The sequence below is a fragment of the Salvia hispanica genome, chromosome 6, assembly GCF_029641045.1.
Source record: "Salvia hispanica isolate PSC_SH4W2 chromosome 6, Shi_PSC_v1, whole genome shotgun sequence".
NCBI lineage: Eukaryota > Viridiplantae > Streptophyta > Magnoliopsida > Lamiales > Lamiaceae > Salvia > Salvia hispanica.
Window position 1 is genome coordinate 36,557,612 of NC_142697.1, and position 23,419 is coordinate 36,581,030.

Genomic DNA, 23,419 nt, shown 5'->3' on the forward strand with positions numbered 1-23,419 from the left:
AACACGGCACTTTTGAAGCTCATATCGGACTACTCTATACCAGCGACATTGTAGGACATAGAGCACACTGAGCCTCTCAGGTCGTGGCGTGTAAGAGCACGTCATTTCATTGCCCAATAAAATTCCTCCACATTTCAAAGTCTAATTTTTATAATTATTCATAAGATCATATTCATTAATTTAAAGAAACATGTGAATAATGTTGTTTAGAATTGTGATTAGTGCTATTGACCTGGATTATGATAGATTTTTAAGACGTATCCATCTACACTAGTTAATGCATAAATACATAACAAATTCAATTAATACACCATCCCAAGGATACTTATTGATTTTAATTGGATCCTTTATATCCATCTCATATTGGAGATTTTGATTTTAAATTCGGAGATCCTTTTGCAACTTTCAAATTTGTGACAATAGGAACGCATTAATTAATTTTCTTACCGTTACCCCTGAATTAGAAAAAAGGTGGATTTGCATATTTTGGGGCTAAAATTTTGTCCAAGATTATGGAAACTATTTTAATGACATTTTAATAAATAATCTTCCAATTCAAATTGGACTTTTACAGAATACTAAATCCTAAAACATTAATTTTGGTGTAAACCATTTACTATTATGCTATTTGCTACTCTGTTATAAAGGTGCTGCATACACCTCAAATTTAAGACACAGTTTTAAGAAATGGCTTTATGCAAAATTGAGATATTAGCATTTGCAGTACTTGTATTCTACATACCAATTGCCCATTGTTGGGGAATCGATGGCCATCTCATTGTCTGCAAACTTGCACAGGTTCTTACCTTCCTGAATTTCACCTTTTACTCAGTTTCATGACACGAAAACCCCGTCTCAATGGCTGTGTTTCTGTTGCAGCCAAGGTTGAGCAAAGCAGCAGAAGATGCTGTATCACAACTTTTGCCATCATATGCAGAAAATGATCTCGGCAGCCTGTGCTCGTGGGCAGACCGTGTCAAGTTTAGATATCACTGGTCGTCGCCACTCCATTATATCAACACCCCAGACGATCTCTGCAACTATCAGTACAACAGTGAGCATGAAATTCCAGCCCCTTTTGTTATCATCAGGAAAAGATTCTTGAAATGTGAATGAAATAAATTTTCTTTCTGCACATAGGGGATTGCAAGGATGAAGATGGAATACAAGACATATGTGTGGCAGGAGCAATCAACAATTACACCACTCAGCTCCTGAGCTATCGAGATACTTCGTCTACATGTAATTCTATTGAAAAAATTCTGAGTTTCAATACTTGCCTTTCTTGAATATGTAATGATCTGAACTCTACAATCCTCAGATAATCTGACAGAAGCACTTCTTTTCCTGTCACATTTCATGGGGGACATTCATCAGGTAATTGCTGCCACTTCATTCTTTTCGAGCTCACAGTATATACGATGTTATTAAATATTCGTTCCCGAAAACATGCAGCCTCTACATGTAGGATTTACTTCAGATAAAGGGGCTAACACTATTGATGTTCATTGGCACAAGAGGAAAGCAAATCTTCATCATGTGAGTTTTCCACGAAACACACCCGCATATTCAAGATCCCATTTTTCACATAGAAATGCACTCAATGTAATTCTACAGGTGTGGGATTCTAGCATTATTGAGACAGCAGAGGAAACATTTTACAATTCTGAAGTGGATGAACTAATCAGTGCACTCGACAAGAACATAACAGTAAGTAACCTTATTCTACCTTACCAGAGTCCCACCATTTCTGTCAATGTTATGTAGTCGTGCTGACACTCTGTCCCTTGAAATATTCCAGACCGTATGGTCCAACCAAGCTAAGGCGTGGGGAGCCTGCAGCAAAATATCTTGCCCAGATGTGTAAGTGCAAGCACAAATGCCTTGGAAATCAATTTTGAAACAACAGATGTTTCACAAACTAAAAACTGAACACACTTGGTTATAATGCAGATATGCATCTGAAGGTATCAAAGCAGCATGTGACTGGGCATACAAAGGCGTCGAGGAAGATTCAGTGCTTGGAGGTAGGCACATACATACCTGTTTTTCCTGCAACGATCTTTTGTAATCCTCCTCATATAATAATTTTTGCTACTTGTGCAGACGACTACTTTCTGTCACGTAGGCCAGTGGTCAATCTGCGGTTAGCTCAAGGCGGAGTTCGCTTGGCAGCCACGCTCAACCGAATATTTGGATGATTATGTTTAAACTTTGCCTTCAACCAGATAAATTGGTGAAATTCTGTTACAGTTTTAAGGAGCTTTCCATTTGAGGATAGTCCCAAACAATCATTTTATTGCAAGAATGTCATAAGTTCTGATCAATTCAAATTTATCACAGTTTATTTATTTCAAATTTTCAAAGAAGAGTTCAAAGAGTCATCAATATAAATAGCATCATACATAATTAAAAAGGTTAAATTTGATGAAACAATTGGTTGTAAGCTGTCTCTTCCCACAATTGACATCCCATATGAATTCCAATAATGGATTCCACCAAGTTCAGTTTGCCTCTTCGTGCCTTTGAAACTGAACCAACTTAGATCTCTGTTCAGCAGGGATTCGGACAGGACGATAGTTTTTGTCAAGCCAAACTGCTGTTGCTCTTGCCTCCACAACAGGCTGGGCAGAGACGTTTAGAGCATTAATAACAGCCACTTGGAAAGCTTCCAGCTAATGCTAGTATCAAATAATGATTAAAAAAAGATCACATATTAGATACCTCTAGGCTAGGAATTTTGTAGATGAAATGTTCAAAGAAGAGTCGAACAGCAGATGAGTCGGCCACCCTCACCTTCACAACGAAGTGGTCTCCACTCTGTTAAAATACGACATATAAGGTATGATTAGAAAAATCACATTGGCATAACAAATGGCAAGTGGTTTATAAGCTTCTCAACCATAATGAGAATGCTAGTGACTCATTCTTTTACTTTCTATAAAACAAATTCAACCATCATTTTGGTGGCGGAAAAAATGCATAATCCATGAAACACACCATAATATTTAGATGATATCATACCCTTAGAGGAGCAAGAAACTTGAGTGACAATTCTGATAAAGCCAATGCATCACCAGTTCGTGCCACTTCATCCGCATTCACTCCAATCCTCTCCAGAAGCTCATGACGACCTGCTTATGTGTTGCAAAGGCAAGCTACTTAAAGCCAAATAATACTTTCTACAATTCTATCTTAGAAGGAGTTTGGTAAGCTTAGTTTAATAGCTTTTAAGCTGTTTTGGAGCTCAGTCAAACAACCTTTTAGTGTGTCCGATTGTTTATTTCTAAAAAGCATGTCGACTAAATTACTCTTGTTCTATAACTTTAACTTAGTCTTTAAAAAGCCTCAACCTTTACTGCTCGAACATGAGGGATGCGCACTGCAGTAACCAATGTAATACTTATAACTTTGCAGTGATATTAGAAAAGCAGTCTCACCATGTTGGCAATAACTTGCATAAACAGCATTATTCACAACACCATATTGATCTAACTCATAGTCTCGAACTTTCAGTTCAACTTCATGGAACCCTTGCATTCTGGAAACATAAATGATGTAAAGCATCAAGATTTCCGACTTAGGCATTGCCAGATAAGCCACTGCCAACACAGCATGAAATTAAGTTAAAATGAACCAAAAAATTGAACTTTGCCCCAATTGTGGTTTTAACACAACATTTAGATTTTCTTCTGAAATACAAAGACGAAATTAGCAGCATGGACAGACCGTTGCACAATCAATAGAAGCAAAATTTGCAGATATTAGACAGCAAGAAATTAAGAGCATTGCAAAAATCTAATTATCTTCGATACAATCAAGACTAGATAGAGTAGAATAATGAGCACCAGGAATCTCAAATCAAGAATTGAGTCATAACAGGCCATCGATCTCGAGGAAAAGAAACCTGACAGCAATTAAATTAGAAGAGGAAAAGAAATTGTGAGTAGTACCCTTTTCCACCTCCGAAGTCAAACGGCAGAGCATTGCAGCTCGTCACCCGTGAGTAGGACAAGCTGACACGAGGCAGGCTGTTTTTCTGCCGGGGATCGGCCGGAAAATATACAGAGGGCCGCGAATAGTGAACGGCGACGGAGTTGTCACGTGAGCGTTGCACGGGCACGTGCGTGCCCACATTGGTTAAACAGTCCATTTCTGTTAGAATTTGGGTGTGTAGCGAGACAAAAAGTTTCGGGCTTACAAAATTTAGAGTGAACTTACAAAAATAGTCCCTGGACTATATATTTATCTCGTCAATGTGTCCTGAACTTTAAAAATATTCACAGACGAACCTGGACTAAGCTTTTATCTCGAAAATGGTCCTTTTTCATTGTTTCGTGACAAAAATACCCTTTTGAGGGGTTTTTGGAGGTTTGGACAATTTGGTCTTTTTATATTTTAAATCTGATAGCATTATTTTTGTGATGTACTAAATATGATATTATTTGAAAATTATCATTCTTCTTTCCTTTTGCCATCCTTCACTATGTTTCTTTATTTCAATATTAGATTTACTTTTAAAAATTAAATTTTAAATTTTGATTTTTAAATATCAATAATTTTTTTAATTACTATTAAATAAAAAATTAATAGTTTTAATCATAGATAGTGCCTAATATTTAATCAATAAGGTACGCCGCCGCCTTAGTTTTAATCAATAATTAATAATTTTAATCATAAATAGATCATATAACACGATTTATTCTGAAATAAATATGCATCTAATGTATAAGAGAATTTGACTAAAAATATTATGAAGTTGACTAAAAATTTGATATATGAGAATTTTTTTTGGAATTTTCTAGTTAATTTTGATTGTTTTCAAATTAATAAACGAAAATTATATTAGTCTTACATTAGATGCATATTTATTCGGAATAAATCGTGTTATATGATCTATTTATGATTAAAACTAAGGTGTCGTCGTACCTTATTGATTAAATATTAGACGCTATCAAATATTGATTAAAACTATTAATCTATTATTTAATAGTAATTTTAATAATTAAATTTTTTTATTGATATTTAAGAATCGAAATTTAAAATTTAATTTTATAAAATTAAATATAATATTGAAATAAAGAAACAAAGTGAAGGATGACAAAATGGAGGAAGAATGATAATTTTGAAATAATATCAGATTTAAATTGTAAAAATACCAAATTGCCCAAACCCTCCAAAACCCCGTGAAAGAGTATTTTCGTCACGAAACAGTGAAAACGGGTCATTTTCAAGATAAACGCTTAGTCTATGACTGTCTTGGGATATTTTTAAAGTATAGAATTCACTAGCGAGATAAACGCATAGTTTAAGGACTATTTTTGCAGTTCACTCCAAAATTTAACAAGGCTGTATATTACTTGAGATTGTTGCGAATTAATGTTGTTATATGCCAACATTAATTATGTGTAACATTATTTTAGATTTACTATTGGACCCAACACACTTAACCAAACAATATTTAAATTTTTTTTCTAGCCCACTAAAGTACACACCCCTACTAATTATTATTTTATTGAAAATATAATAAATAAAAAAACAATTGTGTGTCAGCCTAGTTATATAGGAGTAACAATTAATGACTATAAGCAAATATACTGTATTTCATATGCAATTAGTTAGTTACTAATTAACAGATAATCAAACCAAATAAGATAATTAACAATTAATCATTAGCTAACATTTTGATTTTGATTTGATTCCGATTATTTAAAAAAAAAAAAATCAGTTAAAGTTAATAATCAATAACTAATGGAGTACTTCATAACTGAATAAAACAATTAAAATGTTAGTAATAAGTACTACTCCATATGTTAGAATGTATCAAGATGGCATGTGGTGGAATTGTTTGAGTGTGTTGCTTCAAAGTTTAAAATGTCACAATGTTCACCATTATATATTCATTTCAAGTAATGGGTTAAAAATGCAAAGTAAAGAATCGATGTTGAGAATTAAAAGTGGGACGGTTTCAAATTGAGCCAAAACAACCTCATTTGCATATTGAACTTCTTACCTTGGAAGAATTGTCTTTAATTTGTACAGTTGGATGTTTTGAATTTTGAGTTTCCCCCATCAATAATAGTGAGGAAAGAGGGCAGATTGAATAATAAAGAGGGACCGGTAAACCAAGCAACAAATTCAAAAGTTTATTTCGATTATTTTTGGTTAATCGATTAATTATTTCGATTATTATTGGTTAATTGAATATTCAATCAATTATACCCGGTCTGTTATTTAGATAATTACCATATGTTTTTATTTAGGCTTGTTTTTATATTTGATGTTTTGGTGATCAAGCTGGTTCACGCACAATATATATCTCCTCTTTTTTTTGTAGTACTATTATGATTCTTTGATAACTACTACGTATATATGACTCATTGATAGAAAAATGAATCGAAATGTGAAAAAATACTGAAATTAATAGTACATTTTAAGTGTTAAACTTATGATGCTTTCACTATACTATATTCAACTCTTTATAGTATAAAGTTATATTCTATATTTATCTCTATTTTTGATATACTCCATATAATTTTAAATTTAAATTGATTTCTTTCGTTTGCTATTTCTCAATTCTCTCATCGATCTTGATTTCATTAAAACAGTAGCAACATTAAGTATTAAACATAGGTTTTCGCGAACTATTTTATGTAATTTTATTTTATTTGTTTATTTATAGATTAGAAGCCGATTATGATTTAATTTATGTGTAGTAAGTAGTAACTAATGATTGAGTAACTTGATCAATTGTTTCACTAAACCGCATTGGGTGCAAGAAATTTTACCATATGATATTATCATACTTTTTGTCGCATTCAGTGTGTGTGACAGCGTTATTAATTATGAAAGAAGAGCTTTATTAATTATTATAGTCTCAACTCTAAAGTCACCACAACCAACGCTCAATCAAATAAATGCAAAATGATACCCGTACTGCCGTACAAGCCATCGTAATTTCATTTTTTTTCTTTGAATATGTGAACGTGTTCAACATCTTTTAACAGGTGCAATGAATTACCTCACTATATTTCAAATCAAATGTGTTACTTTATTTGTTTGAATTCATATACATTTTGTTGCTAATAATTCAGTAGACTTCTAATAAAGTTTGTTGAGCTCGAGATTGTACACATTCATTGATTGTATTATGATACGATCGATATTATGCGTGTATTAAAATTTTCACATTATTATTATCGACAGGCGGCCGACAGCGCCATCATTCCGATATGAACAAGGGAAAAAGTTCCAACTACTCGATCTTCCATATCCATGGACTACTACACCTCACATGTTACATTAACGTCCACCTATATCTTTTTCCATTGAATCAATTATTGCAATTTGAATGAATACCAGAATTACATTTCTAAGGCCACATGAAAAGTATCAACCTTCCATATATCCATAAATAGATTATATAAAAAAAGGACAAAATTGTTTATCATGCGTGTATTAAAATTTTCACATTATTAAAGTCGACAGCCGCCTGACAATATGTCATCGCTGCGATGGAAACCTAAAAACTTTCGACTATCTGATCCTCCATATCCAAGGACTCCACCATACACGTTACATTGTCCACCTATATCTTCTCCACTGAATCAATTATTGAAATTTGCAGGAATATGAATCATATACAAGAAATACACTTCCCAGGCCACATGAAAAGTATCAATTTCCCATAAGAGATGTAAATGGATAAAAAACAAAGCATCAATCTCAACAGTGCACATACCCTACTACCTAAACTAGAAAACTCCTTCTTTAATGTTGATCAAGTCAAGCTATCTCACATCAATAATTGATTCTCATCCTCTCTCACTTTTAGTTATATATCCATTTTCAACTTTTCCATCCTTGGTTTATTTAGTTAAAGTACAATTTTGAGGTGTCAAAGTTTGGGCTCAGCCTCTGAGCCTGAGCGTCTTGTCGTGCGACCTAATTAACGGTGGTTTGTGGACCGAAGCCTTTTGATTTGGGTAGGGTCAGGCTAAGCCTGCTCATTGTTCAATCCTGGTCAAATTTGACAAATCTATCAATAGAAATTAAGAGTTTTCATATTTCTCATTCTTTTCTGGCTATACTCATCTAATAAAAGTATGGTGTGTCTTGTTAATTGAGATCTCTACACCTAAGTACACATTTTGATACATGCTTGGAACTCCATATATAAGCACGTTGGGTATAAGATTTCATACAATTACGTGCAAAATGCAATGTGGTGTGGATACAAATAAATAAAAGTTTTTGCTTCACTTTCTTCTGATTCAGCTCATGATTTTCTCATGACACAAAATTCTATATAGATCGCATCATACTTCATTTATTTCAAAATGTGAGTCCGAAAAAACAGCATGATGCCATGATTAAGACAACCGTTGAACATCGCCAAATTAAGTCGATTTAAGATTAGCAATTAATATACTCCTATAGTCCTATTGATCTTTCTATGATCTACAATTTTCATAAAAATACACGTGATGTATAAAATTGTTTAACATACAAGAAGCACCAACATAAAAGAAATTAATTACATGTATAAAAATATAAATATATACTCCTATTTAATAGTATAAATTTTAAGAAACATTAATATAGGGCGTATTTTAACGTAAATTTCATGATCAAAGAGTTGAAAATAGTTCTTATTCTCATAATAGTAAATGATTTTAATTTGAATTTTTAATATAATACGCCATTAATTGAGTAGTTAATCTAATTAATGATTAATAGTCAACAGAAAGAACTCATTAACGTGAATTATAGCACGTTGTTTGTGGAATTAAAAAGGTACAATACAGACTTAACCGGACTAGCTAGTCAAGGACGTTTCTTTGAAGTAGAATTTCCCTGCATACGAAGAGCCACAGAAATCGATTTCACAAAACGACATAACAAATTCATTTAGAAACATTCATTTTTTTTTCTTTTCCTGCTCATTTCCTTGTTATTTCTTTCCATTTTAATTAATGAGAGGCTGCGGCATACATTTATATACAATGTACATCATCATTCCATATTGATTCGTTTATAATATAATTATGTTGGACTCAAATCTTGCTTGTCGTTTTTTGATCAGTTATCTGAATGAGTTGACAAATCAATCTCAGAGGTATGTGTGTGTATAAATGTCATTCAATTAATGCACAATTTCGATTACTATAGTAATGTGCTAATTTCTCTATGATGTGTTTTGTAAGACCATCTTTTTTTTTAATCTTCTACGTCAAAGCTTTCACGTAGATTAGTATAATTAAGTAGTTCAAATGTGGAGTATAAAAGAGTCAAATTAATACAATTGTTTATGGGAAAGGATTTCTAATGAAGATATTCAACTAAATTTATTTTTTATTCAAAATTTCCCCTATAGTATATTACATTTACTCGTACGTTGTATTGTGAGATTAATACTAAACATATTTATTACCTTAATTTCCCAATGGAATACTTTATTCTGATAAAGTGATGATATAAAGATGAAAACATGGTATTGAAATGTCAATAATCTAACATTAGTGCAAAAAATATAAATCAAACATATATTTCCTAGATTAAATAATCCTTATTCTCTTGGACCAAATTAAAGGCCTCGTTTTTTCCACATTTACTTAAGCATCAAAAATATTTTGAGGTGATTAGAATCTAAAGAAGTGAAGAAAAATGAATCCACAAGAATGTGACAGCTGACTTCAATACATTAATTCAACATAATTTATTTTCTCATCACATAAAATGTCACTTTAACCGGATAAACACAAATAGCGTGCAGCTTGTTTAATCACGCAATAAATCCCACCCTTGGTGTGTGGTTTTAATTTGCCTTTGTTCTTACCTTTTAATTTAAAATTTTTTAAAGTTCCCTTTTCACGATTTTACCGACCAACCAATATCTAGTAAATTTAAAAGTATTGATTGTATCGAAATATACAAAATGAAATGCAATCCTTAATTTTCTTAGGATTATTCAAATTCAACCAATTATCATTGATTTCAGTCAAACCCAATTTCTCTACACTTTGCTTAATTAATCTCAAGTTAGTATTTTATAATTGGTTATTTCTTTGAATAATCGATGCTCATGAATAAATAAAATCCAATTAATACACGCTCATATATGATATTCAATTAGTTATTCCAATAAAGTAGGTGGAGTTTCCGCCGACTTAGATGCTCACTCAAAGAGTATTCCTCTTCAGTTCAAATCATAGAAAATTCTACTATGTGGGCTATCTCCAAAGTCTAGTACTACTAATACTAAAACAAAATAATATCTTTTCAACTGGGGTCTACCCATGATCTTTTCTTTACCTCATTAATTTTAATTTAATTTAAATCTCAATTAAAACACCAACCACACTATAAAAATATGTTGTGGGGTCTGGGCTGAAAACCACCTTACCTCATCACAACTCATTCTATTTTGCTAAAATGAACAGTAATTCAAAAAGCAACATGAATATGTATGAATGCGAGAGCGAGCTACGAAGAGGGCCATGGACTCTTGAAGAAGACAATCTTCTCATCCAGTATGTTTCTTCTCACGGTGAAGGCCGCTGGAATTCCTTAGCCAAATTTGCTGGTATTTTTCATCATTCCTTAAATCTCTATACAAACTTTATGAAAAGACTAAAAATAAATAATTTATTTTCATATGTATTTTGTGTGCAGGGCTGAAGAGAACAGGAAAGAGTTGCAGATTAAGATGGCTCAACTATTTGAAGCCTGACATTAAGAGAGGAAACCTCACCCCTCATGAGCAGCTCTTGATTCTTGAACTCCACTCCAAATGGGGAAATAGGTCTCATTTTTTGACATACTAACACATTTATAAATTCGAATTTGACAATTTTGTTGTGTATATAATTTTAATTTAATTACAATGATAGGTGGTCGAAAATTGCACAGCATTTGCCAGGAAGAACAGACAACGAGATCAAGAATTATTGGAGAACAAGGGTGCAGAAGCAAGCCCGACAGCTCAAAGTGGATTCCAACAGCAAGAAATTCCTCGAAGCAATCCGCACGTTTTGGATGCCAAGATTAATGGAGAAAATGGAGCAAATTTCGCCGCCAATGTCACCTCCCTTCGCGGTCCCCTCATCGCCGGCCATAAGCCAGCTGGCGCCTCCGGATTCTCTCTGTCTGAATCCGGTGAAAATTTCAGACACTAATAATATCCTGCTCGAGCAAATCTCAAGCCCCTCTATGAACTTAACGGCGGTGAAAAATCAGCCGGAAATTCCAATTGAGGAAAGTTATTACAACGTGGGATTTCCGAGCTGCTACGATGACATGCAGGGGCAGGAGATCCTTGTCCCAGACTGCCACGTGGCGGAGATTGATTGGTTCGGGGAGGATCTGTGCAGCACCTTTTGGAACACGGATGAGTTGTGGCAGTTTAGGAAGTGATCAGAATTGGGAAGATCCATGTAGATAGATATTTCTACTTACCTAATTAGGAAGTCTCTTAATTAATCTGATAGGTAATTAAGTGGCTCTTGCTTTTAGTAGGGCCAACAAAAAGGTCTGTATTAAGTGATGTATATTAGGTTTAATCAAGAACTTAGGTTTTATATTAGTTCTAACTATGTAGTAGTAATAGATTGGGGTGTTCTCTAATCTTTAATGTAAGGCTTTCTACTTTTTCTCCTTTGTGTGGTCTAATCAAACTTTGTTCTCACATGAAGTGTTTGTCTCACTTTAATGCTTGTTCGCTTATTTTGACTCGGCAGGACTGCATTTTGATCTAGTACATTGTACATCATCAATTTCTAGTTTTTAATATCATACTTCCTCCGTCCTACTGTAGTAGAGACGTTTTGTTTTGAGCACTCATTTTCTCAAAACGAGTGCTCAAAATTAAATCAAAACGGTTTACTATAGTGGGACGGAGGGAATACTGCTTACATATATCTAGAGTAGTACTAGTATCTCTTTCTAGTACTTTTTAAATGTTTAAAAATATTTAAAATGTACTTCCTTACTTATCACAATTTTCTTTTAGAATAATTTCACTTGGATATCGTAAAATGATCATTATAAGTGGGAATATATATGTAGAACTGTCTTTTTGGTATCTTTATCAATATATTTTTTATTGCCAGCATGGCTTTTAACCCTAAGTATGAAAAAAATATATGTCTCGTATTAAATGTCTCATTTTATTTTACTACAGTACTTAATTAAGTATTATAGATAAATCTTAATTATATTTATATTCTATTATGACAATATGGAGTACGTACTAGTGATATAAAATTAGGATTCACACGATTATACTAACCGTATTTCTCAAAACCCACAAGATATTTAACAATTGACGTAGAGAGTGTTCCAAAAATATAGACATTTTTAATGATTATTACACAATATATACTCCATATGTGTGTTGAAAGACGACTATTGAAGTATTATTCACGACCACAATAGTGGTATGGAAAAGATAAAATGGGGAGTCAGTCGTGGAAACAACATTTGAAGTGAATGTTCACATCACAAGATGAAGGTGTTGTCTAATCATTATTTCGATATGGAGAAATAATTCGAAATCATTTTTTCTTAGTTAGTGCGACAGAAATCGAGTTTGAGGTTAAAGAGTAAAGACCAATTTGTTTTACCCTCTCTTTTGTGAAGCATTCCACGGGGGAGGATCCCCTGCTGTGGTGGGAACACAGCAGGGGCTGCTGTGCCAATTAAACGGCACCGTTTAGAGTCAATTACTACACCCCTTTCCATTATCTAAGTATTTAATTCGTTACTGTACTTACTTTTTCATTTATTAACTTCTGCAACTTTACTCTTCCCAAATAGCTTCAACATATTTTGGATAATAGCTTACACATGATTACTTTTTAAATTAACTTCACTTGCTGCATGATTTATGTGATCAATGGTTTAAGTTAATATTGCACTACTATATTGCCCACACAGGCGGTTAAATCACAATTATTTTATAATATATTGAATATTGATTTTACTTACATAGGAGTAATCATACTTTGTGGAATATTAACTTTTAGTAAATAAATCTTATCACTTAAAATTATTTTAACTTATATCGAGTATTATATAAATGTAATATCTATATATTGAATACTGCTTTTACAATTCTAATATATTTTTGATTAAAAATTTATCAAATTTGAAAACTCATTTTATTTTTGAATTTAGGGATAAATATTATTAAATTATAATTCTTCATTGAATTTTTGGCCATTTCCATAACTTTGGAACTCAATTAATCGAATATAACATTTCAATTTTCCTAATTGTTCCATAATGGTGAAATTGGAACTAATATAACAAAATAAATTTAAAAAGTATGATATGAAAAAAAATCATAGTATCATTTTTTATACATCAACATGTTTTAATTAACACTCCAAATATAATAACATCACTCTATCAAGAGACCATGTTATATTGTTGTTTTATCATATTTGATTTTTTTTTTCATGTTAATTTTTATTTTTAGCAATGTGAGACAACTAAGAAAAATTAAAATATTACTATAATTTTATATTTCAATTTATAAAATCAATAAGAAGTCCAAAAAAATACCTTATGATATTAACTCTCAACAATATTAACCTAAAAATAAGTTAAGGAATAATACAATTAGTGATTTAGATTAATAAAATTTAATATAAATGACTTTTTGAATTTGGTAACCTCCAATTGCTATCACAACTCTAATACTATTAAATAATAATTTATTAATATTGCATTAATTTATCATAATATTAATAGTTAATAGATAAAGTTTAAATGATCATGCAACTGAATAGAAAATTATGAAACTATAAATAGTAAATTAAATAATTCATAAATTGTAATGTAGTTCTAATTAATCGTTATTTGAAGAAAATTATTATTCAACGTAAACCACCTAAAATATATTGAAGCTATTTGGGAAGAATAAAGTTGCAACTTGAGTAATTGAATAAAATAAGCATAATAAAAAAATTTGACAATGAAAAAGGGTGTAGTAAAAGTAAGTACCGTAACTAATTAAATAGATAATGGAAAGGGGTGTAGTAATTGACTCTAAACGGTGCCGTTTAGTTGGCACAGCAGCCCCTGCTGTGTTTCCACCACAGCAGGGATCCTCCCCCGCATTCCACACTTAAATTTAATAGTAAAAGCTATATTCTCGAATACTTTAACTTAATTCTTAGTTTCTTACGTAAAAAACTACGTACTCTGCGTTTGATTCTTACGTCAATATAGTTTGCAAACAACTTTACGAGACATGATTTGACATCATGGTTAAACCTCTTCTATGTAATTCTAGATTCCCTATAATTAAATTCATGAATTCCAGAATAATAAATATTGTCAACAAAACATTCTCGAAATTTATTTAAGGTGAGTAATTTTACTATTCATGTTTATATTGCAGTGCCTAAGTGGAGGAAGCCATGATTTTCTGCTGACTAAAAGTACATTAATACATGTGAAAATATTGGTTGGGAGCAACATATATACAATTAAATATATATTAACATCAAATTTATCCATTTCGTATATAAGAAGGGTGTGTGTTAAATATCTTAAATCCTGTTTACATCTACTTGGTAATTATCCTATGTTATCTATATAAGAGTGGATAACCCTTCCTTGTGAGTGATTCATTTCTAATATATTTAGTTAATTCTAATATATTACAAATTGTTATTGACATTTCTAATTACTCCGTATAAAATTTTTTAAAAAAAAAAATTCTATTTTATTCGTTTTCTCTATAATTGAACTTGGATTTTTATTAACAATTGCAAATTTATATATTACCCCTAATATATTAAAATTAAAATAAATATATAAAATAAAACAAATAACAATGTACATCATATTAGAGTGATTTTCACATATATGCTCACATAAGCTAGGTATCATAGCATTTCACTCTATGGAAAATCAGAGTACAGAGAATTCGCCGATCCTAACCAAATTAAATTGGCTCCGCGCGTCCTTGATTTCCCTTCTGGGTATTCTGAAAAACCTTCAAAATTTAAAAAGAAGAACTACTAAGAGCATCCACAGTGGGGGAGCCGCGGCTCTCGGCCCGGGCTTGGGCAGCCCGCGGCCCCCCACTACTGAGGCGAGGGCAGCCCGCGGCTCGGGGGGGTTGGACGAGAGAGAGCCGAGCGCTCGGCCGGGCCGAGGCTCTTGGGCAGGCGGCTCGGCCCGCCACTGCAAGGGCCGAGAGCCGCGGCCCTGCCCACCGAATTTCCATTTTTTTTTATTTTTTTTTTAAATTCGAAAATTATATTTATAAATACTATATTCATTCCATTTTTTTTATCTTCCTCCATTCTAAACCCTAAAAATTTCAAATGTTTTAAGTAATTTTTAAAGTATGCATTTTTTTTAATTATACATTTTTTACTTATTATATGCATATAATTTTTATTCTAGGAATATTAAAATATACCAAAAATGTATAAAAACAATTTTAATTGTTGAAATAGAAAAAAAAAATGGTGGCCCGGAGGGCCACCATTGTGGTGGCCAAGTTTTGAGGGCAAGGGTCAAGTTTGTTGGGCATGCCCAAAAAATGGTGGCTTGGGCATGCCCAAGAGGGCCACCATTGTGGATGCCCTAAACGAATTATTAACACTAGCAAATTCGGTTTGTTAGGTTTCAAATCAAACATAGACATTAAAGACTATATTTTGTTTTACGATTTAGGTTCGAATTTAAAGTGGTTATACAATGGTTGACAATTCTTAAACATGGCGTTAAACTAATAAATGAACTAAAATTGGAAATTTGATTTGATAAGCTAATGCTATCTTATCCTCTACACAGAAGGTGTCAATTAATTATGAATCGTGATTCAATGACGGAATCAGCATCTGCATATAAATATAAGATGATTTTATTAATATATTTAAGGTGATGGATATTCGTGTGTGCGTAGTCACTTCGTTGAAAAAAGAAGAATTCTAATGGGGGCATATCATCCTCTCAGGCTAAGGTTTCATGTGAAATCAGAGGCATATTATCCATCCAGCATCCAATCCAACTCTTCTATCAAATCAATATGTTATATGTATGTTTATTCTCCTTTTATTGCAATCATCAAATTTCTCACGCGCATATTCCATTTCATCATGGATCAATGGAGATTGTGTTCCTTTTTTTTCGTATATTAATTTTCTCTACAATATATGTGTATTCACATTTTCTATACACAATTTTCGAGCATCTAAACTTAAAAGAGTGAACTATACATTTTAGGTTTTTGGACAATTGAGATATAACCTTTTCGATACATGGACAATTTTATTAGTGCCATCACACTTCCCGGATATTTTTACCCTTTTAGATATTTTTAAATTGTGACAAATTGTCTATTGACTATATATCCACTAATATGCATCATTTAAAGGGAACCTAAAATGATAGTATTAGATACTTTTTCGGTTACATTCTTTGTGACTTTGGTTACAGTCAATTCACTTTACTTTCAATTTTCACCATTCAAAAGGGAATTGCTGTTTTCATTAGTTGTCGATTCACATATTTATTGGTCATTATTGTTTAAATTTCCTTAATTGATTTGCAGTTTCAGATTTTTATAACTAATTTATTTCAAATTTATATTTAGAGAATAAAAAAATAAATAAAATAGAAAAAGAAGAAAAATAATAAAAATAAGTAAAAACTCATTACAACCAAAATCACAAAGAAGGAACCCGGTGAAGCATTTAATATCGTTCCAGATACCCTTTGAATGATTCATATTAGTGGATATATAGTCAATGGACAATTTTTCCCCATTCCTCAAAAAATAGTTAAAAGGGTAAAAATATATAGAAGTAATGCAAAAGTCCCTCCAACATGATTATACCACATATCCAAAGACTAATGGGGGTAATAAGAAATTGTCTATTAATCGGAAAGTTAGATTCCAATTATCAAGAAACCTAAAATTAGTTCATTCAAACTTGAGATTTTTTTTTTTTTTTTTTTTTTCTTAGTTGATCACATCTAAAAGTTGTAAATAATACATTCCACTAAGTTAATCAATTTTTATAGTTCAGTGATATTTGTGATATAATTTTAATCCATTGGGACAGGAAATTTTCGTGAGGACATTATTAAAAGTTGAATGAGATTATGATGGAGGAATGACATCTAGATCTAGTAGTAGGGGTCACTTGAAGTGAATTCTATCATTTCCCACTACATATGGTGCTCTTTTGTTAGCTCTTGGATAAAATACCATAAAAATGAAGTTCCATCGGAGAATATGTTGTAGCAACTGTCACTTTAAAATTGAAATTATCAAAAGGTCAATCATCTTGACATCATCGAACATATGATGATCAGCTTCTTGTAAATATCTATTAATCATAGTCATAATGCTTCAATGGTTCGAATCTGCCGAAATTGGAAACAAATATTCATGCAGATTGGTGGCCTAATTTAGAATTTTTATGACTCCTAAAGAAAAGTTAATTAAATAGTTATCTGATAGAATCTAAACGATTTATATTCTACTCCGTAGAAACAAAAGAGAGCCACTTGTATATAAAAAAATTAGCAACTATTATTAAAATTAAATAAATGCATCATATTCTTGATTGAGAAATTAATTGTACGAAGTTTTCGGTTAGAGAAAAAGTAAACTCCAAACTAATTATATCTCCCGTTTAAATTTTTGCGACACGACACCACATTGTCTTTTACTTTTCCATTTCTAAAGTACTTTAGTTACAGAACACAATTTTAAACTGAAAAATCCATAACATTTTTGTTAAAATTTTATTTTAATACACAAGTCATGCCCAAATTTCGAACTGGAAATTTCTACTTATAATGTCGGGACTAAGAATGCGACTTGTGATTTTTTATATCGAAATTTATCAATGAAAAGAAAATATATCCATAAATTTTGTCTTTAAAGAATGTGCACGTGAGTTTCGAAAATTCTTAGGAGATTTTACGCTAAGTTTCCTTTTCGGATTCCATAGAAAATGTTTCCTGCTGGGATAAAATTTGGTTCAAAATCAACAGCTTCAAAATTAATTTTCCTCCACTTTATCTTTTTTAAGTAATTTGAAATTAAAGGGAAGACTTTTCACGGAAACAGTAAAAAGGCACAACCACAATCTCTTAAATATTGTAAGATCTTCAATAAAATTGCTTTAACTGATCTCAACAACAATAAATAATGAGTTAGATTGTTTGTGGGGTTTCTCATTTTCCTCAATTAAATTTTGCAGGCCCACTTTGTACAATGCTAGTTGGTGAGGCCCATAATACAACGTTAATTTTGTTAGGCCCACTTTGGGCATTTTCTTTGGTATTTACAGTCTAGTTATCTATGATCATACCTAAGAGGACCACAAAATGACGCTGTTGCATTTTTTTGGCCTTATTGCAGGAGATTGCATATAATTTTATTTAAGATAATATGAATTTTAATGTGAAATTAGTAAACTACGAAAGAAAAGGAAAAAAAATAATCAAAGTAATGTTATTAGATATTAAAATCAACATTATTGGTAGTGTAATGAGTGAAGAAAAAGTTATTCAAAATAAAAAATGAACTAATTTAATAAGACTAAAATGGCACAAAAAGACACTTTTTTAGGTGAGAAAATATTATACATCACCATATGGCTAACATAATATCATCATGCATGTATGTGATAATAACACTACTGTATATGATTAGCTATCGAAGAAATTATGTCCCTTAAATTAAGGAACATAGTAAAACGAATCAGTGCAAATATTGCTCCTACTAAAATGGTTTTTATTTAAAAATTAATTATAAAGGATTTCAAGTCTTCATATATAATCATTAATTTTTTTTAATTAAAAAGTAAATGATAGGAGTAGTAATAATTTATAGTTCAATGTGACATGGTTGCAATAATGGAATTCAAACATGATTATATGTGCCTCTGTACATTTTGGAAGTAGCACGTGTGATCAGATGATTGGTTGTGGAACACGATCATCTATCCTCATATCAATCAAGAAAATGATTATGGAAATTGGAATCATGATCAAGATCTAATGATGCACAACAAATAACATGTTTAAATGGATAAAAAGCATTAAACGACAAAATCTATGTTCTTTTTTTTTTCTCCTTCTTTTTCCTTTTTGTAGGGGTAATGCAAAATAAATTTATATGAGACAGTAATGATAATGCAGCTCACATCTCCATCTCACTCTAACATATACTATGATCGTAAAATTATAATATTGTTGGATATAGTCAACCTTTACAGCATACTCATATATGTAAGATGCATAAATTAAATTACAAAATTATATCTTGTGCAACATACACAACCTAAAGGGTCTTAAAATATACTAGTACTTATATATATACATGTTATCATTCCAATCAGTTTGGTAGATCAATATATTACTTTAATCTTGTCAATCAAACTTGTTTCCTTTTACTTTTTAATGGACTTCGGATCATTACATTTATCAAAATTGAGCTAGGTCGATACGATCGACATAAGCTTCAAAAATATTTTCAAACTAAATAATTATATTTATCACATTGAACATATATAGATCAATATCTTTCGTGGAAGCAGCATTTGGCTATCTATACAAACTGATCCATTAATAGAGCAAGGAAGTTTCCTTATCATGACAAGGATGAAGGATGAGCACACTCGTTATATTATTGTGCATAAAACCATATTATACTGGAGTATATCAATCATTGTTGTAGAAGAAATAAAATGTTTAAAGTGATGTCTCCCAAAGACAATGTGATTAGAGGGGTCAAGTAACATGACTATGCTTAAAAAATATGTGCAAAAGTCCAGCTTGGACAGACAATATACTAGACATAGTGTTGTTCTTGTTACACCATGTGCGATGCTTTTGCACTAAGAATTGGAATTTTTGATAATTTTCCTAGATTACGACAACTGAACACCATGCTTTTCCAAGTCTAATTTGTATATAATATATTGGAGTTTAATTTATGTATGTAAATTAATGTAGAACAACCTAAAACCTTTTACTTTCCAATTTCCATACATCAGCTAGCTATTTTCACTTAATTTTGTGCAACTTTAAAGATAGTCATTTTGCCATGGAAAATATAAGAAGTGATCACAATCATAATAATATATGTAAAAATTAGTCATTGTTACTTGAATACTAGTATTAGTTATTTTTGGTTCTGGTAGATGTTATTATAATATGTACTACTACAATTTAAAATACAACCAAAATAAAAGCAATAGGAATTAGGTATTAGTGAGCTCATGGCTGGACCCAAGCACAAGCGTTAAGGGCCTAGAGCTCTCACGAAACTTTTTTTTTTTTTATAAATTTAATAAAAAATTTAAATTTATCTAAATACTACTATAAAGTTAGTACTATGTAAAAGTACCTATCAATATAGGCTCTATCAAAGTAATTTCTATGGCCTTATAAGTGGTCCAATCTCTAATGACTAATTTCTAAGCCCACCCAATGAACTATTAAACTAAAGAGTTTTTTATGCGTGCATGAAATTTAAATAATTGCTTTTAGAAATAATATAGAATCATAGTATACTGTAATGTAATTTTATTATAATCACTTTTATCATTTAAGCTGGCCTAGCTAACATAAGGTTAGTCCATCATGTTTGTGTATGTCCCCTCATTTCCATATCTCACTTACACGTACATCGTATATAATTAATTCATATTGATGGATCTAGAATATTTTGTTGCTCTCCCTCCAAATCTAGTAATACCAATCTCTCTAATAAAAACCATTATTGGTACGCAAGTTACAGTTCGAATACATCAATAAATCACTAGAGTTTTGAATTAAATAATATCTAATTTGTTTAAAATGCAATAATTCAAGTTGATGTATCTATGCCTCAAACGCTAGAGAACCATTTTTTGCCGGAAATGAAAAAGAAAAAAGTATACTCACAAATAAATTAATTATATTGAAAATCAATCTATAAATATCATTTTATTTAAGTAAATTACATTACTATGCAATAATTTAGAAAAATATTATATCTACTTATTTCATAAAAAATAAGTTTTTATTAAATATTGGATAATTATTTCAAATCAAGCTTGAAATCATACGAAAATATATCATAAATTTCATGTATCACTTTTTTATTCCTATAGAACAAAACTAATTTTAAAGCAATTCTATTAAATTTAAAATTCAAACTACATTTATTAATCCTTATTCATTTTCTTTAACCATACATATTTCAAGTAGCGTATGTATGTCTACCACTAATATAATCATTCTTTGTTGTACATACCATACTTCATTCCTAAAATTATGATATCAACGTGTTTTTATTATGGCTTTGTAATAGTAGGTTAATGCTTGGAATTTTTTTCCGGGTTCCAACATATTTATTGTCTTCACATGTTGTTATAAATTCAAAAAATTGATTCGATTATAGTAAGTAGAGCCCAAATTAAAAGCAATGCAGCCTGAATAAAAAAAATTAAACCAAGTTACGGAAAATAAAATTATATAAGTACATTATTTTCGTCATCACTCTCTCCCTGCAGTAGGGCGTGGCTATTTAAATTGAAGCGTTGCCATTATTTTGGTCATCACCACTCGACACAAAATCACCATCACTCCTCATTTTCCATCTCCCTTTTTTGACTAACCAATTCATTACTCTAATCTACATCACTTAACTATCATAACTCTTCTTATTCACTTAACAACCTTCACATCAAAACAATGGCCGTCGATGTCTGCATTGAAATCTCCAGCCCTCGCATCTCCTTCTCCTACGATCTCAACGAATTCGACTTCGTCCCCATCGAATCGCACAATCATCTTCATTTGAATCCAACAATTGACTTCGATTCATACCTCGCCCAAAACCTCCAAATCTCCTCCGCCGACGAGCTCTTCGCCAACGGCAAAATCCTCCCCGTCCAGATCAAAACCACCGCTCCGCCCAATCAAATCGAAAAAATCGATTGCGATCCAGACAAAAACACCAAGAAGAAGCGGCTCATCGAGTTCCTCTCCGCCGAAGAGGAGGAAGAGGGGAAGCCGATCGCGAAATCGTTCTGGCAATTCCGCCGCAGCAGCAGCGTCAACTCCGATCGCGGCGGCCTGCTTCGATCGCTGCAGTTTCTGACGCGGAGCAACTCGACGGGATCCGTTCCGAATCCGAAGCCGTCGGGATTGGCGAAAGTGATGCAGAAGCAGAATTCGCTGCGGGAAGCGCCGATTAATCGGCGCACCTCGGCGGCGGCGGGGCTCAACCAATACTACCATTACAATAAGCCGTCGTTGGGGAAGAGCAGATCGTACGGCAATGGAGTTCGGATTACTCCCGTTTTGAACATTGCCCCAAATTATACTGTAAGTTTATTCGGAATCGGCTCTCTATTTTGCAGTAAAAAATCAAAGAAGAAGAGAAATTGATGATATAATTTTATTTTCATTTTCATTTTCATTTTTTTAAAATTTTGAACTTGTACGGATTAAAGTTTTACTGTGAAATGTACATATTTCTTGTGATTGAATTATTGTATATCCACTGATCTGGACATTATGGGCATCCACAGTCACATGTAAAGAATTATTCACTCATTATTTTATTTTATTATCGAACATAATCACATAATTTTGTGTTTGTCCACTAATTGTGCTCATGTGCAAATAAAATAATTGAAATTAGACTAGTAGTAAAACTTAAAAACTAAGCAACCAAAAGAAAAAGGGCATCCAAATTTAAAGGATTCTTATGATTGCTTGGTTAATTTGAATCCCCCTTTTAAGCTAGTTGTTGTTTTCTTCCCTTTGCTTTGAATTATGGGGGCTTCTTTTCTGGATTAGTTGAAAATATGTTGGTTTGCTTTTAAGTGAGTATGTGTATGTATAGTTCAATTGTGTGGTGTTGTACATCAAGACAAGATTTGAATGGGATCCAATAAATTGTACTGATCAATGATTGCAAAAGTGTTATGCCTATCTGACCTAGCATTGCATGTTTTAGGCCTTCAACTTTTGACAAAAAAATGAGCATCACAATAGGGAGGACACTTCCCGGACAAGCCACTTTTTTTTGTCCTCAGCCACTTCTAATTTGTCCACGGCTATAAAAAAAAGTTTCCACAGCAATAGGGGACGCTTTATTTGGCCACATTTCACTTTATTTTTTTTTTTACTTATTTTTACAATGAATATTAAAATTATTGGCCAAAAAAATTAGAAAAAAAAAAATAATTTTATTAAAAAAGAATTAAAACTAATGCCCAAAAACCAAATCATTTTGCCCAAAGTAATCAAAACCCATTAAAAAAAGCTCAAAATTAATCTATATTCTTCCTCATTAAAAAAAGTCCAAAATTAACCCATTCAAAACCCTACTTTTCATATCAAAATTCAAAATCGCACCGCTGCGGCTCACCCACCGCAC

At 31.9% G+C, this 23,419-nt stretch overlaps 4 protein-coding genes across 5 annotated transcripts; 3 read left to right on the top strand and 1 right to left on the bottom strand.

Annotated features, from left to right (window-relative positions):
• The first annotated feature begins 687 nt into the window (after positions 1–687).
• Positions 688–2,327, top strand: ENDO2 (endonuclease 2). Its single transcript, XM_048105994.2, has 9 exons — positions 688–798; positions 880–1,054; positions 1,141–1,242; positions 1,322–1,377; positions 1,456–1,539; positions 1,618–1,710; positions 1,802–1,863; positions 1,954–2,027; positions 2,107–2,327. The coding sequence occupies exons 1-9, from the start codon at positions 688–690 to the stop codon at positions 2,199–2,201; spliced, it is 852 nt and encodes a 283-aa protein (XP_047961951.1). The 3' UTR covers positions 2,202–2,327.
• Positions 2,326–4,197, bottom strand: LOC125204379 (acyl-acyl carrier protein thioesterase TE3, chloroplastic-like). Of its 2 annotated transcripts, none has more exons than XM_048103035.2 (5): positions 3,954–4,197; positions 3,441–3,541; positions 3,025–3,134; positions 2,725–2,820; positions 2,326–2,624 (listed from the first exon to the last, which is right to left on the bottom strand). In XM_048103035.2, exons 1-5 carry the CDS (start codon positions 4,151–4,153, stop codon positions 2,505–2,507), a joined length of 627 nt encoding a protein of 208 aa, XP_047958992.1. In that variant the 5' UTR covers positions 4,154–4,197; the 3' UTR covers positions 2,326–2,504. The 2 variants fall into 2 exon arrangements, with proteins under 2 accessions (XP_047958992.1, XP_088916066.1); XM_089059940.1 differs by having other exon boundaries at positions 3,441–3,602; positions 3,954–4,135.
• Positions 4,198–10,377: 6,180 nt separating this feature from the next.
• Positions 10,378–11,688, top strand: MYB62 (myb domain protein 62). Its single transcript, XM_048107601.2, has 3 exons — positions 10,378–10,585; positions 10,675–10,804; positions 10,893–11,688. Exons 1-3 carry the CDS (start codon positions 10,435–10,437, stop codon positions 11,413–11,415), a joined length of 804 nt encoding a protein of 267 aa, XP_047963558.1. The 5' UTR covers positions 10,378–10,434; the 3' UTR covers positions 11,416–11,688.
• A 9,888-nt stretch (positions 11,689–21,576) lies between these two features.
• Positions 21,577–22,558, top strand: LOC148923743 (uncharacterized). The gene has a single exon (XM_089060705.1). The coding sequence runs from the start codon at positions 21,724–21,726 to the stop codon at positions 22,420–22,422; it is 699 nt and encodes a 232-aa protein (XP_088916831.1). The 5' UTR covers positions 21,577–21,723; the 3' UTR covers positions 22,423–22,558.
• Positions 22,559–23,419: the final 861 nt, after the last annotated feature.